The sequence below is a fragment of the Schistocerca nitens genome, chromosome 4 (assembly GCF_023898315.1).
Source record: "Schistocerca nitens isolate TAMUIC-IGC-003100 chromosome 4, iqSchNite1.1, whole genome shotgun sequence".
In the NCBI taxonomy this organism is placed as follows: Eukaryota; Metazoa; Arthropoda; class Insecta; order Orthoptera; family Acrididae; genus Schistocerca; species Schistocerca nitens.
In genome coordinates, this window is record NC_064617.1 from 150073705 (window position 1) to 150089631 (window position 15927).

Genomic DNA, 15927 nt, shown 5'->3' on the forward strand with positions numbered 1-15927 from the left:
GATAGTTTATCATTCATGTAAAGGATGATGAGAAAGAGAAAATTTATGCAAATTGGTTACCTCCAGAAAGAAGACTAAGAAAATACATATACTCCGGAATAAGTTAGAAGAGGAAAATGCAAAGAGGAAGAAGAAAATGTGTTTCAAACAAAAGGGAAATTTATACAAGACAACTTGTTCACAAAATTGTCGAATGTGCTTGGGTGTTGCACATAATTTTCATCCGTGGCGTCGGTTTGTACTTCCATGCCAGTAGGGGCAACGTCAAGAACATGTTACTCGTGTATTTCACCTACTGTTTATGGTCTCTCGTTTACTTAGTACAGTTAAATGATCATTCTATAGGGTAGAGGCTTTGAAAGTGATCTATTCGATTGTACACCACCGCCATTACTGATTGCACCGAAGCTTCACATGTTACCTCAGAACGAGGAAATGAGGAAGCAAACATTAAAGAGAGTCAGTTGGTGTTGCGTGGCACGCACAAACAAAGCAGTTCGATCAGGGTTTCCACAACGTGCACACGTTACCACGTAATGTCAACATTTCGGGTGTTCTCCCGTCACTGACTACTTCTGTCGCGCGTTGACACGGCCCAGCGAGTGCTAGTTATCGCTGCTCAAGGCCAGCCGGTGGAATATCTTTGGTCGCGTCCCCCGGTCCCACGCAGTCTAGAGGCAGCTCGTGCGGCGTGAGCATCGGAAAGACGAAAGCACTGTGACATGGCGGAACAGGCAGCGAAGATCTCGCAGCAGAGGAGCTGCAAAGGTTAGTTAATTGCAGCTGCATCTGTGACTGACTTGCACTGCTCTTGCACAACCTGCTGCGAGACGTCTCCGAATTGTACGAGCACCTGTCGCAACTTTCCACTCAAAAGCATTCACCCACTCTTCGTCCTTAAGATATATATGTTTTGACATTGATCTGATGTTACTTCACACACGCTTAACCATTTTTAAGTTCAGCTTTGTGGAAACATTTTCAGCAGTGAATATTATCTTCTTTTATGCAGCGTTTTCTGTACCCGTGTCACATCCCACGTGGACCTTTGTTTACAAACATTTGCCTACGTCAGTGTAGCTGGCAAGTAAACAATAATTCATATTGTGTCAAAATATTTATACAGGACGTACTCTTTCACATATGTCAACTCTTTAGCAAATCGCCATTCCTCACGTTTTAACTGCGTTTTCTTTTTAAACTGTGCCTAAGTGGCAGTATGTCGTTTATAGAATAATGTTAGGCTAAAGTGTTGAAACTTTAACTCGGGTAAGAAGAATACCCGGCTCGGCACGTTTAGGAATGTCTAGTTCAATATCTATCGTGAAGTGAAGGGGGAAAAAAAGACATTGGTCGGTGATGTAAGTTGAAACCAAGCTGTTCTTTTACAACAGTGGAACAGAACTGTTTCGATTAAATAAAAAATAGAAGCTGCGCATTTGTTTAGTGCGAACGGTGCTATCATTGAACATTTTTAGTGGAAGGGGCTGGAGGGAGTATGGGTTCAAACATTGTCACGTAGTAATCCTGATATATAGGCATCTTTACCTGGTCTGATGATTTGACAGTAGTTAGCATTTACCCAACAAGTCTGCAGTCTTCCATAGATGACACCGTTAACTGTGTTTTCGATAGATGATGCTTCACAATTGCAGCGTGTTTTATGAAGTTCACGTGAGACATAGCGACATTTGCTATGGAAATTGTACTGCCTGTTGTGATCTGAAAAGTCATCGTAAGGACACAAAAAATTACGCGCGTGTGCGTGTGTGTGTGTGTGTGTGTGTGTGTGTGTATACTCAGTCAGTTTCTGTAATAGCCATTCAGTCACAAGTTAAATGAGGGGTATAGTCAAACTTACTTGAAAATTTCTATCTTCGCATTTTTAAATATGGACAAAACTGCAGGTTGAACGTGTATAGTGGCTGCCTATAAACAGCTCCATTTGAAAAGCCGACACCTACCTAAACACTTCTCTACTGTCTTCAAACGACAGAAACCGTCGAAAAGCAACACGTACGTGATACTTGTTGCTATTTCAAATATCAGCATTAAAATTTAATAAGTGCTGCAGCGTTCACCATTAAATACTTTCACGTCCATCGATGTGTTCGACCTGCAATTTTGCCCATAAGTGACAAGGAAAAAAGTTTAGATGCCGGTTTGACTTCGCATACATTAAAATTGAGACAGGTCATCATCGAAATAATGATTGATTATACATATGCTGAGGCAACATTTTACCACCAGATGATATGGAAGAATGAAAAAAGTATCACAGTAAATTCATTTAGCAACTGTTGGTGGGTTTTCTAACATGACTTTCATAAAATCTGTACAAGCGTCGATGGGTCAAGCGTGCGTTACGTAACTAGTTTCTTATCGCCCTGTTCAGAGTGTAATAAATGTAAACAAGGCGATTACAGTTTCTGAAATGGATTAAAATTAGCTTGAGCGCATCTTATTACGACAAACGCAGGCTTGATACTGTACAGCTATTATTTTCTGCATGAAAAATGCTTGTTCGCTGCAGCTAACAGTGTTTAAGTATGAAGACCACCTCAGTTAAGTGATGGTCTGTTAGAATCATTCGGGAGGAGTGATGTTCAGTGTCTGGTAAAGTCATTCACAACTCCTTTGTGCGGCCTCCCTAACGCACTACTCTCTAGTATTGCACTGACTCTGTAACTAAGCCGCGAACAATTCCTTCCCCATCTTCTTCGAATGCAAAAACTGCTGTTTATACAGAAAGTTTTTAAATAAAAGGTGGCTAGCTAATTAGCAGTATTACGGGAAAACTGAAGTGATGACATCACCCCTGGGAATAAGAGGCATGTATGGTGTTGAATCACCCTTGCACATATTCAGACGTCGCACAAACTAATTAGAAAGTAGTACTTGTTCTTACTCGCGAATAAGGTTGCTCTGGAACGCATACTTGATACAGAGTAGTATGAACCAAAGCCTCTAAGTGCAGTTCCACGAGCTCGCTATGACACATGTTTACGGAAATATACGTTCATTTTCCTTTAGAAATTCAGAAATAGTAACTCTTCCATAAACAGTGTGTTTCACTTCTTTTAGATATTTATTTGTATCATGAAATGGCTATTACATGAGAGCTTATAGTTTTTAATGTGGGCCGTCCTGTAACAGTACTATTTACAGTAACTTCACAAAAATAAGGCTTCAGGGTATCACGCTAGCTAGTGCTACATCGGCACTGTCAGTTATCTATGCGGCGCTTCTTTAATAATAGTGGAGCGTATTTTCTAAGAGACTTATGCACACGTATAGGAGCTAACGCGAGATACGGACAACAGTCTTACAACCTTGAGCCTTGTGATACCCATGATGTGCCAAATTAAGTCCTCCTCCGTCACACATCAGTTAGTGCGCCTGACTCCTTTATTCGCTACTAATTGTTTCCTGCCTATGTGGCGAGGGGACCAGAGTAGCTGTCATTGGAACGACAGCTTCAGCGGCCCGTTGATGTGGAGTGTTGTGGAAACCATTTCACAATTCTGATTCCACCCAGCTGTTCTTATACATACCTTTCAGAAAGCAAAGGTCTGGTGTCGGTCTCTCGATGATACAAGGAATTTTTCCCTCGATCTTCAAAACGAGGAAAATCACAAGTTGCAATGTGTTTGGGTAGCACGATGAGCTTACCTGTTGGACCGCAGGCACACGAGTGCTTTGGTCTTGAAACCAACAAACTGCAATGTCCTAAATAATACGAGGATACTACGTAAAAGTTTGTGTAGAGAGCAGATCCAGCCATAAATATCTTTAAGAAAACATTATTTTATTGCCATGAAAGATTTTGGGCTGTCATGTTCACCTTCGAATAGTTACTCTCGTTGTAGTACAGTATTAGTTACGAGCGCTGCCTACACTTAAACAGGTAGTGCGTCCTCTCACAAATATACAAGGCAGAAAACGAGACAAAACACGTTCACTAGAACGAACTGTAAAACGCGGATGACGTGCTGTTGTCGAATCTAACGCTTATTAAACAAGTGTATCCGCCTAAAGATGAGCATGAAGGCCCGAAATTGACCATTGAAATAAAATAGCTTTTTAATAGTATTTGAGGTAAGTTTTGCTCTACATTAACAATGCTTAATTGATTAACAGCCACTTGAGTTCAAGATGTAGCAGGGATAAAATAAGTTTATACTGCCTTTAATGCTGAAATTAGAGATACCTGCACGAGAAATGAGTAGTACAGAGTAATGAAAACATTATTTAAACCAGATTTTACCCTGCTCACAAAAAGCACAGTGTACAAGGAAAACGAGGGATTTTCTACGACGGAATACAAAAGAAAGCACAATCATCTCCGTGGAGTGTTTCAAAACAATTATCTAATTTAGAGCCAAAGGAAGGTGCATTGTCTCAGTAAAGGTACAGGCTGCATGTGATGGGCTTTCGACGAATATAAGGATGAGTATGGTCAGATAGGAGGAACCTGTATCGTTTGTCAGTGAGAAACTGTGGCAAACTAATCATTGTTGTCGTGGTCTTCAGTTCAGAGACTGGTTTGATGCAGCTCTCCATGCTACTCTATCCTCTGCAAGCTTCATCATATCCCTGTACATACTGCCACCTACATCCTTCTGAATCTGTTTAGTGTATTCATCTCTTGGTCTCCCTCTACGATTTTTACCCTCCACGCTGCCCTCCAACACTAAATTGGTGATCCCTTGATGCCTCAGAATATTCACTACCAACCGATCCCTTCTAGTCATGCGCCATAAATATCTCTTCCCTCCAATTCTATTTAATACCTCATTAGTTATGTCATCTACCCATCTAATCTTCAGCATTCTTCTGTAGCACCACATTTCGAAAGCTTCTATTCTCTTCTTGTCCAAACTATTGATCGTCCACGTTTCCCTTCCATACGTGGCAACACTCCATCCAAATACTTTCAGAAACGACTTCCTGGCACTTGAATCTATACTCGATGTTAACAAATTTCTCTTCTTGAGAAACGCTTTCCTTGCCATTTTCAGTCTACATTTTATATCCTCTCTACTTCGACCACCATCAGTTATTTTGCTTCCGAAATAGCAAAACTCATTTACTACTTTAAGTGTCATTTCCTAATCTAATTCCCGGAGCATCAGATTTAATTCGATTACAGTCCATTATCCTCGTTTTGCTTTTGTTGATCTTCATCTTATATCCTCCTTTTAAGATACTGTCCATTCCGTTCAACTGCTCTTCCAAGTCCTTTGCTGCCTCTGACAGAATTACAATGTCATCGGCGAACCTCAAAGTTTTTATTTCTTCTCCATAGATTTTCATTTCTACTCCGAATTTTTCTTTTGTTTCCTTTACTGCTTGCTCAACATACAGATTGAATAACATCGGGGAAAGGCTACAACCCTGTCTCACTCCCTTCCCAACCACTGCTTCCCTTTCATGCCCCTCGACTCTTATAACTGCCATCTGGTTTCTATTCAAATTGTAAATAGCCTTTCACTCCCTGTATTTTACCCCTGTCACCTTCAGAATTTGAAAGAGAGTATTCCAGTCAACATTGTCAAAAGCTTTCTCTAAGTCTACAAATGCGAGAAACGTATTTTTGCCTTTCCTTAATCTATTTTCTAAGGTAAGTCGTAGGGTCAGTATTGCCTCAAGTGTTCCAACATTTCTACGGAATCCAAACTGATCTTCCCTGAGGTCGGCTTCTACCAGTTTTTCCATTCGTCTGTAAAGAATTCGTGTTAGTATTTTGCAGCCGTGGCTTATTAAACTGATAGTTCGGCAAAGCCTGCTTTCTTTGGGACTGGAATTATTATATTCTTCTTAAAGTCTGAGGGTATTTCGCCTGTTTCATACATCTTGCTCACCAGATGATAGTTTTGTTATTCCTGGCTCCCCCATTATTTACTAATCGTACCATGCACATATCCCCCATACTAGAAGACTTCCAGCATCTGCCTGAACATCGTCTCATGTGGTATTAGATGTACAATGTCTGATCAAAGGTAGGAGGACATCGATATGTAATTCGGAATTGACCGCCAGATGTCACGAGAAGCGTACCCGCTGGTATAAAAGGAGGCAGGAAGTGTTGTGTTGTCAGCAGAGAAGCAGTAACAACAGAATGTGTCTGAGAGCGCAGTGACTTCTAACAAGGTTAGTCTTTTTAACAAGGCAGTTCAACATTTCTAAAGCTGCCCAAGTCAACTGTTGGTATGGTTGGTAAATGAAAATCTGAATTAACGACAGACAAGCAGACTTCATGCGCTGATGGGCTGGGACCGTCTCACTTTGCGTAGGACTGTTGGAAAAAAAGTCGATCGAAATCAACGTAAGTAATCACTCGTGGAGTTCAAAAAGGCTGCTAGTATTCCAGCTAGTAGAAAGACTGCGCATAGGGAGTTAAAAAAACATTTCTGTAGTCACTCCTAAGGAACCCTTGAGGTGATCCAATGAGCGGCCTCAGTGGACACTGGATGATTAGAAACGAGTGATTTGCAGTGATCAACCAAGCTGCCCTCTGGGAATCCAATGGAAGGGTCTGGCTAATGCCTGGAGAACGTTACCTGACACTTGCACTGCCAACAACCGTGTACTGGGGATGTGGTGTTACGGTAGCGTGGCCCCCTTACTGCTATTAAGAGAATGCTAAATGGGAATGGATATTAACACATTTTATAGCATTATGTACTACATAAAGTACAGGAATATTGCGGAGCCAATGATTGATAGTATCAGCATAATAATGGATGCTGTCATCAAGCAGCATATGCGAGGCAATTGTTCTTGTCCATTTCGTGAAATGGACTGGCATGCTCCAAGTCCCAATCTGAACGCAATGGAACTCCTTTGGGATGAGTTAAAATGTCGTCGTCGTTCCAGTGACCCCAGAAGAGTTAGAGAGGTCATAAAGGCGAAGGGTTGATACACCCCGAATTAATATCCACTAACATGCCTATTTGTACACTACAATCGAGATGTACGAAAGTGTACTTTGCAACAGTTTAAACTACGAGATGTGTAGGTGGTGGTATAAGACACCCGGAAAGTACATCTACGTGATTACTCTGCTATTCACAATAAAGTGTCTGGCAGAGGGTTCAATGAACCACCTTCAAGCTGTCTCTCTACCGTTCCACTCTCGAACGGCACGCGGGGAAAACGAGCACTTAAATTTTTCTGTGCGAGCCCTGATTTCTCTTATTTTATTGTGATGATCATTTCTCCCCATGTAGGTGGGTGCCAACACAATGTTTTCGCAATCGGAGGAGAAAACTGGTGATTGAAATTTCATGAGAAGATCCCGTCGCAACGAAAACGCCTTTGTTTCAATGATTGCCACTCCAATTCACGTATCATGTCTGTGACACAATCCCCCCAATTTCGCGATAATACAAAACGAGCTGCCCTTCTTTGTACTTTTTCGATGTCATCAGTCAGTCCCACCTGATGCGGATCCCACACCGCACAGCAATACTCGAGAATAGGGTGGACAAGCGTGGTGCAAGCAGTCTCTTTAGTAGACCTGTAAATCAATTTTCAACAGCGGTCTCGTCAGGTTGCTGTAACTTTTTAAATCTGTAATCCGCAAGTCACCTTACAGTGTATGGCGAATGTGGAAAGTAATATGTTGGGCGACTCTTCGCAGAAAGAACTCTTGTTTCCATTAAAGAGTCCCAACTTCATAAATCGTTTTTCTAATTACAGTCGTGCGTCTCGTTTTATTATCCAGTTGAGTTTTATTTAAAAAATTGCACTTCTGAGCTTTAAAAGTGTTTTTCTGAAAAATTACTTTTTTGGGCTAGGGAAACCACTGCAACTGTAGTGTTTATTATTTATTTAGATAATGCAGAAGTACATAAGACACACAAAACAGAATAATAAAATAGGACACAGTCACGTTAAAATATTAAACTAGTGTTAAATTATAGCAAGTGAACATTTGCAGGTATTAATATCAGCGCTCTGTTAGGGAACTGAACTGTGCTGCAGTCTTCAGACAAGCATTTATGAAGTCCTTCCAGTGCCCTAGAAATCTTATCATTGGAGGTTCACTACTGTTGTGTTCTACTGTTTGCTCCATTGTACTGGGCGGTGTACAATACCTTATTTGAAAGACATGAGTTGCATAATACATGCCTGACTCTGATGACACTATGGCGGCTCCAGACGTTTCTTGACACCTGTGTGCCAGTAGACTATACGGTTGTATCAGTCTGGTTCTCCAGGCCTCGTTCAGCAATCAGTGTCAAATTAGTTCCCGAGCACTCTCGCAAATTGTGGTGGATACTGTTGAGAACCCATGCAGGCTTTTTAGATTTAAGTCTGGCATGTGGATGGCGAGAACTTACCTGTTGCACGATTTACTCCATTTCTCGGTCCTCTGCCTGCTATAGATATCTGATGGTGCTTTTATTGGATAAGGCCTGGAGCCACGGAATTGATGTTGGTTTTAGCGTTGCAATGACAATTCTACAGCACCTATTTCTTCGTTTCTGTGTGTGAGAATTTTTTGATAGGTTACTGATCTTTAGCCTTCCCTTACCCTGCAGGTCGTAAAATAAGTATTAACCGCGATGTACTATAAAGACAAGTATTGTTTCAGAAGGAATTTTCAACTTGCAGTGAAGTGTTCTCTGATCTGTGGTACCACTGGTGACTCAGCAGACTTCGTTACCGGCAGAATGACAACGCATTACCGCTCAATGGAGCATGTCTGCCGGAGCGTAACAGTGACAAATACTGGTTACTTAATCAGTCGAGTGCAGAGATAGCGTCACACATGAGGAAGCGCAGATAACTTGCCACCAAATTAACTAACCGATAAAATATGTTATTTTGTACTCTGTAACACTGGTGGTATGTTTAGAGTCGAAAAGTTTCCCGTTGGTATGCTTTTAGGCTTGTCACTCGCTTTCTTCATGTAATTTATAGCTAGTTTCTGCACCCAGCAAGGAATGTTACATATAAACTGCCACAACCCCACCTCCACACACCTGGCAGTACTCCCCTGTGATCTGCGAAAGTGGACACGAGTTGGCCAAATGCAGTTCCGTCGTGTAGCCAGTAAGCAACACCAATCGTTAGTAGTTCATTTCTACAAACGCCTAACTGAGTGGAAGGAGCTGCGCGACGGTCTTATACACTACTGGGCATTAAAATTGCTACACCACCAAGATGACGTGCTACAGACGCGAAATTTAACCGACAGGAAGAAGATGCTGTGATATGTAAATGATTACCTTTTCAGAGCATTCACACAAAGTTGGCGCCGGTGGCGACACCTACAACGTGCTGACATGAGGAAAGTTTCCAACAGATTTCTCATACACAAACAGCAGTTGACTGGCATTGCCTGGTGAAACGTTGTTGTGATGCCTCGTGTGAGGAGGAGAAATGCGTACCATCACATTTCCGACTTTGATAAAGATCGGATTGTAGCCTATCGCGATTGATCGAGATCCAATGACTGTTAGCAGAATATGGAATCGGTGGGTTCAGAAGGGTAATACGGAACGCCATGCTGGATCCCAACGGCCTCATATCACTAGCAGTCGAGATGGCAGGCATCTTATCAGCATGGCTGTAACGGATTGTACAGCCACATCTCGGCCCCTGAGTCAACAGATGGGGACGTTTGCAAGACAACAACCATCTGCACGAACAGTTCGACAACGTTTGCAGCAGCATGGACTATCAGCTCGGGTACCATGGCTGGTGTTACCCTTGACGCTGCATCACAGACAGGAGCGCCTGCAATGGTAGCCATAGAGCTTTTGCTCGGTCTCTAAAGAGCTCGCCGTCAAGGGGTTTTGAATATTATTTTTTTGTCCATTGATCTTTTGGAGCAACAGCACTGTTGTAGCACCGACTGATGAAAAGCTTTCGGCTTCCCAGCCGAATGGCAGTGTTGAAATCTGCACTGACATCTTGCTTCGCAAAATAACGCTTGTTGCAATGCTAGCCTTTAAATACAGGGTGTTTCAAAAATAAATACATATCACGTTGTTAAAATTATCGATGGCTGAGTCTCGGCTCGGTTGTCAGAGGACAGAATACTTTGTCTAGTTTATATTCATCGCTGGTCGATGGCTGTTCTCTGCTTGGTTAACGCCGCAATTTGCAAAATAGCTACTCCGCAGCAGAAATCTTTTGTATTCTCGAGTTTGCGAAGTGTAATTTCAGTGCAAAGATGTTTCAGGCTGAGGTACCAAAGTGATCCTTTGGAGGAACATTCGCAGATGGTATCGACAATTTGTACACTCAGGATGTGTATGTAAAGGAAAGCGACCTGGCCGCCCTCGTGTTCCCGACGAAAATGTCCCGTGAATTCAAACCGCTTTCGAACGTAGTGCTACAAAATCAACTTACAATTAGTGCTAGTCTGGAGTTACAAAGGCCTAAAACAACAATTTGCTGTGTTTTGAGACGTCGGTTGGTTATAAAGCCGTACAAGTTACAGCTCTTTTATGTAGGTTCTATGTCATGCTAAACGCAAACTTGTGGCATTTTCTGAGGAGCTTCAGAATTCTATTAACAACACTTTCGCACAATGCATCGTTTTCAGTGATGAAGCGAATTTCCACCTTAGTGTGAAAGTAAACAAACAATATTCGAATACGGGGCCTACAAAACCCAAATCCACACGTACGAGATTAATCCAAAGTCAATGTGTTTCGTGCGATATCCCATTCATCTGTTTACGGCACATTCTTCTTTTATGGAAACAACGGTTAGTTGTATCTTTCTATGTTACAAAACTGGTTGCCTCTGAGACTAGAGGAGGACAACATTTTCCAACAAGACGGGGCACTCCCTCATTGGAGTCGCAAAGTGCCTGAATATTTGGATGAAACACTTCCGAGCCGTTGGATTGGTCGTCGAACAAGCGGCAACTTAACACTTCTCACCTGGCCTCCACAATCAAACGATCTGACACCCTGTGACTACTTGCTGTTGAGTTTCATTAAGGACAACGTTTATGCAGCAACACTACCACAGAATCTAGAAGATTTAAAGAACTGCGTCCGTACTGCCATAACATCAATGACGATGAGCATGCTTAAGAGTCTGGGAGGAATTACAGTATCGATGTGATTGTTCGTGTCCCTGGTGGAGGATTTATTGAACATCTGTAATCATAGCTTGAGAGATTCGTAAATGTCTCAAGTTTCATAGTTTTACGTCCTACAGTTTAAATATATACGTTAGAAATACATCTTTTCTTTTTGAAACATCCCGTAGAACTGTCTCAGCTATATGCAGCTCCCCAGCACGCGTTCTTGGCCATGCTGCGTACTTTATCATGTGTTTCCTCGCAAACGGTGGATCGTACTATAGTCAGAGAATTTTTGTTCGCATCCGCGCCAATTCCTGGGCATCCTTCATATTTTTAGAAAACTTACATAATTACATGTTGTTACGTCACTTTTATTACCGGTTGCTAGCACTCTTGTCACATTGTTTCTGTCGTGGAAGCGTAGCCGTGAGCACGTGCAGCGCTTGTTTCCCCTAATAGCCGCATCAGCCATTTCCGGGAATTGGTTGCTCAGTTAACGACGGTAGGCCGCTTCGTTCTTCATCACTACGATTCTCACTTAATAAACTGAAATTAGACAACCCAATGATTCACGCACTGACTGGCGTCTGTAGTGTTTAGATTTCCATGCGAATATATCCTGCTGATATATTTAAGATATTCAGAAAACTAATGAGAACTAGATTCGCAAGATATTCAGAAAACTAATGAGAACTAGATTCGCATGAGCGGCTACCTATTCTATTTTGCTGATGCATACAGCTCACCACTATGAGCGATAGTAGCATGTATTCCAGGCAGTCTGTAATTTGCTTTGTGCTTAAGCTAGAAAATTTGTACGTTAACTGTAAGTGTGATTTTTCTATTATACTTCGCAATACGAACCATTGTGTAACGCATACAGGGCGCGCAGATCCTGTAACGCCGCGTTGTGAGAACATAAGCCTGTATGCCATCTTTCGTTGCTTTAAAGTAAAACTTTTTTTTTTTTAGTAATGCACTGCAGATCACCTCTTTGATCGCTCAGCTCCCTGAAAAACACTTTAGATCCTATATTGTATTAGCCTTTTCTATTTATTTGTCCCGAGGAATACACTAGCAGATTAAGCATATAAAGTAAAAGCTATGTATAAAAAAGAGGTTTGTTTGTTCCAATATAATTCTGAAAGAACTAGGAAAGTTACAAATAAACACGACTTACATATGTCATACAATCAGATAAAATAATCTGAGGGTGAGAACTCTAGAATCCTAGAGCAATTCCTAATATTTGGTACAGTTTTCGCCCATGTTGCACTGTGATTTGGAACAGCAACTGTTTCAAAAGAAATTGAAACAATTGTGTGGCGGTCACGTTTTCGTAGGAAAAAAGTAACTGACATTGATTACTCTTTTGTCTTTTTGACGTGGTACATGTATGAATCACTAAACAGGAAATATTTGTGAGGCGCTAAGACGCCCTTAGAAATAAGATGACGGGACGATGAGGAGGAGGTGACAGAAATAATCTAGTCATTTTTAGCGCTGAACTCAGAACTCATAATTAATGTAGAACGCTATACAAGGAACCAAATATGAAAGAAATAATTTTCTCATAAGTTTTGTTGGGGTGACCATTTTCCGCAGGAAGTATATAAATATTCGTTTCATCAATTAAAAGCCTTATTCTTTCTGGAATTTAGTCACTAGACGCGTTTCACCTTTCACATTAACGCAGCTTCAGTGAATTTAATCTGCAGTAACACAGCTGTGTTTTTACATGCGATGCTTCCAGATTAGAAAAAATTTCGCGCTATAATTTTTACATGAATAAATTATCACTGTTATTCATTTGCCTGGCCGAAATGTGCGCTTCTTGTGATCTGGTCCTAGGTTCGAGATCGCACCGTCACTTCACGTCGAGATCTTCTGTTGTAGTTCTTATGTCTCGTTAATTGAATTCTCTCTCTCTCTCTCTCTCTCTCTCTCTCTCTCTCTCCCCCTGTGTGTGTGTGTGTGTGTGTAAAGAATTTTTCAGGTTTATCAGGCGTCTGGATCTGGATTTTAGGTTATTTGGAGTGCAGTAAAATAACCAATGACGGACGGAGCAAGGAGGACATCAAAAGCAGACTCGCTATGGCAAAAAGGCATTTCTGGCTAAGAGAAGTATACTAATATCAAATACCGGCCTTAATTTGAGGAAGAAATTTGTGAGGATGTACGTCTGGAGTACAGCATTGTATGGTAGTGAAACATGGACTGTGGGAAAACCGGAACAGAAGAGAATCGAAGCATTTGAGATCCCCCTGCGGGTCCGGGGTAAGAATAGGCCCGAGGTATTCCTGCCTGTCGTAAGAGGCGACTAAAAGGAGTCCCTCCCCCTCAAGGGGGTAGTTAGCGCCTGCGTCCGGAGACGGACGGTTCCACGACCTCTATTTGCGGTCATTTTGCTTTTTCACTTCTCGTTTCTTCCTTTCTTTGGTTGGTTCCTTTCTTTGCTCTTCTCCACCTCACTGTCTTCCTTACTCTTTCCCCTGCATAATCTCCTTGCCTTCTTCTCCTTGCCTTCTTCTCCTTGCCTTCTTCTCCTTGCCTTCTTCTCCTTGCCTTCTTCTCCTTGCCTTCTTCTCCTTGCCTTCTTCTCCTTGCCTTCTTCTCCTTGCCTTCTTCTCCTTGCCTTCTTCTCCTTGCCTTCTTCTCCTTGCCTTCTTCTCCTTGCCTTCTTCTCCTTGCCTTCTTCTCCTTGCCTTCTTCTCCTTGCCTTCTTCTCCTTGCCTTCTTCTCCTTGCCTTCTTCTCCTTGCCTTCTTCTCCTTGCCTTCTTCTCCTTGCCTTCTTCTCCTTGCCTTCTTCTCCTTGCCTTCTTCTCCTTGCCTTCTTCTCCTTGCCTTCTTCTCCTTGCCTTCTTCTCCTTGCCTTCTTCTCCTTGCCTTCTTCTCCTTGCCTTCTTCTCCTTGCCTTCTTCTCCTTGCCTTCTTCTCCTTGCCTTCTTCTCCTTGCCTTCTTCTCCTTGCCTTCTTCTCCTTGCCTTCTTCTCCTTGCCTTCTTCTCCTTGCCTTCTTCTCCTTGCCTTCTTCTCCTTGCCTTCTTCTCCTTGCCTTCTTCTCCTTGCCTTCTTCTCCTTGCCTTCTTCTCCTTGCCTTCTTCTCCTTGCCTTCTTCTCCTTGCCTTCTTCTCCTTGCCTTCTTCTCCTTGCCTTCTCCTCCTTGCCTTCTCCTCCTTGCCTTCTCCTCCTTGCCTTCTCCTCCTTGCCTTCTCCTCCTTGCCTTCTCCTCCTTGCCTTCTCCTCCTTGCCTTCTCCTCCTTGCCTTCTCCTCCTTGCCTTCTCCTCCTTGCCTTCTCCTCCTTGCCTTCTCCTCCTTGCCTTCTCCTCCTTGCCTTCTCCTCCTTGCCTTCTCCTCCTTGCCTTCTCCTCCTTGCCTTCTCCTCCTTGCCATCTCCTCCTTGCCATCTCCTCCTTGCCATCTCCTCCTTGCCTTCTCCTCCTTGCCTTCTCCTCCTTGCCTTCTCCTCCTTGCCTTCTCCTCCTTGCCTTCTCCTCCTTGCCTTCTCCTCCTTGCCTTCTCCTCCTTGCCTTCTCCTCCTTGCCTTCTCCTCCTTGCCTTCTCCTCCTTGCCTTCTCCTCCTTGCCTTCTCCTCCTTGCCTTCTCCTCCTTGCCTTCTCCTCCTTGCCTTCTTCTCCTTGCCTTCTTCTCCTTGCCTTCTTCTCCTTGCCTTCCCATTGCCTTCTTCTCCTTGCCTTCCCATTGCCTTCTCATTGCCTTCTTCTCCTTGCCTTCTCTGGTCTCCGCCTCGGCGTTTGAGACACTGTCCTCTCTCTCTCTCTCTCTCTCTCTCTCTCTCTTTTCCTCTTCTTCCTTCCTCCCTGTGCGCGCCTGAAGGCCGACCCACGCGTTCGCACGCGTAGACGGTGACGGGGTAACGCGTAATTCCCCGCCCTGGGTAGACATGTAAGGCACGCGCGTACCCCCTGGTAAAGGCCAGGCCCGGGGAGGGGTGATTGCCTGAGCTGATACCTTCTGACCATGCCGATTGGTCCCTCCATCTGTTTCTCGGGAGGTGTGACCTGAGGTGTAAACATTCACCTAAGGCGGGAGTGCCTTCTGAGAGGGTCCCCACAAGGAAGGAGCGCGCCATCGGAGACGCTGGCAATCATGGGGGATTTCTCCGCAATGGATTTCACTCCATCTCTCTCGACTTCTGCCCAAAAACGGAAACGTGACCAGCTACCAGTGACAAAAGTACTACCGCCTGCCCCACAGTTCCTGGTCGTTTCTCGATCTGAGGACGGAAAGGATTTTTCCTCTGTCAACCCTTTCGTTATCCAGAAGGGCGTCGATGCCATAGCCGGATCTGTCAAATCCTGTACCAGGTTGCGTAACGGTACCTTATTACTCGAAACTGAGAGCGCCTTTCAGGCACAAAAACTGCTTCGGGCCACACTCCTGTACACATTCCCTGTCCGGGTGGAGGCTCACCGAACTTTGAACTCGTCTCGTGGTGTGGTCTATACTAGATCCCTCGACGGCTTGACTGACGAGGAGATTCAATCTTTCCTCGCTGAGCAGGGCGTGACGGCTGTCCACAGGGTCATGAAAAAGGTCAACAATGACCTTGTACCGACCCGGACACTTTTTTTGACCTTCGATAGTGTTCAGCTGCCATCGCGCATCAAAGCGGGCTACGAGGTTATTTCTGTTCGCCCCTATGTCCCGACACCTACGCGCTGCTACCAGTGTCAGCGTTTCAATCACACTCGCCAATCTTGTTCCAATGCGGCTAAATGTGTCACTTGTGGCAGGGATGCCCATGAGGGTGACTGTCCACCTCCGTCTCCTCGTTGTGTGAACTGTCAGGGTGACCATGCTGCATCCTCCCGCGACTGTCCTGTCTATAAGGAAGAACGCTGTATCC

General features: G+C 43.5%; 1 protein-coding gene across 1 annotated transcript in view; it reads left to right on the plus strand.

Moving 5' to 3' along the window:
• Positions 1–652: 652 nt before the first annotated feature.
• LOC126252024 (methanethiol oxidase-like) overlaps positions 653–15927 on the plus strand; it is a 135860-nt gene continuing 120585 nt past the window's right edge. Inside the window, exon 1 of the mRNA XM_049952809.1 lies at positions 653–768. Coding sequence (XP_049808766.1) covers positions 723–768 — 46 coding nt within the window. The 5' untranslated portion in view covers positions 653–722. The remainder of the gene's footprint in view (positions 769–15927) is intronic.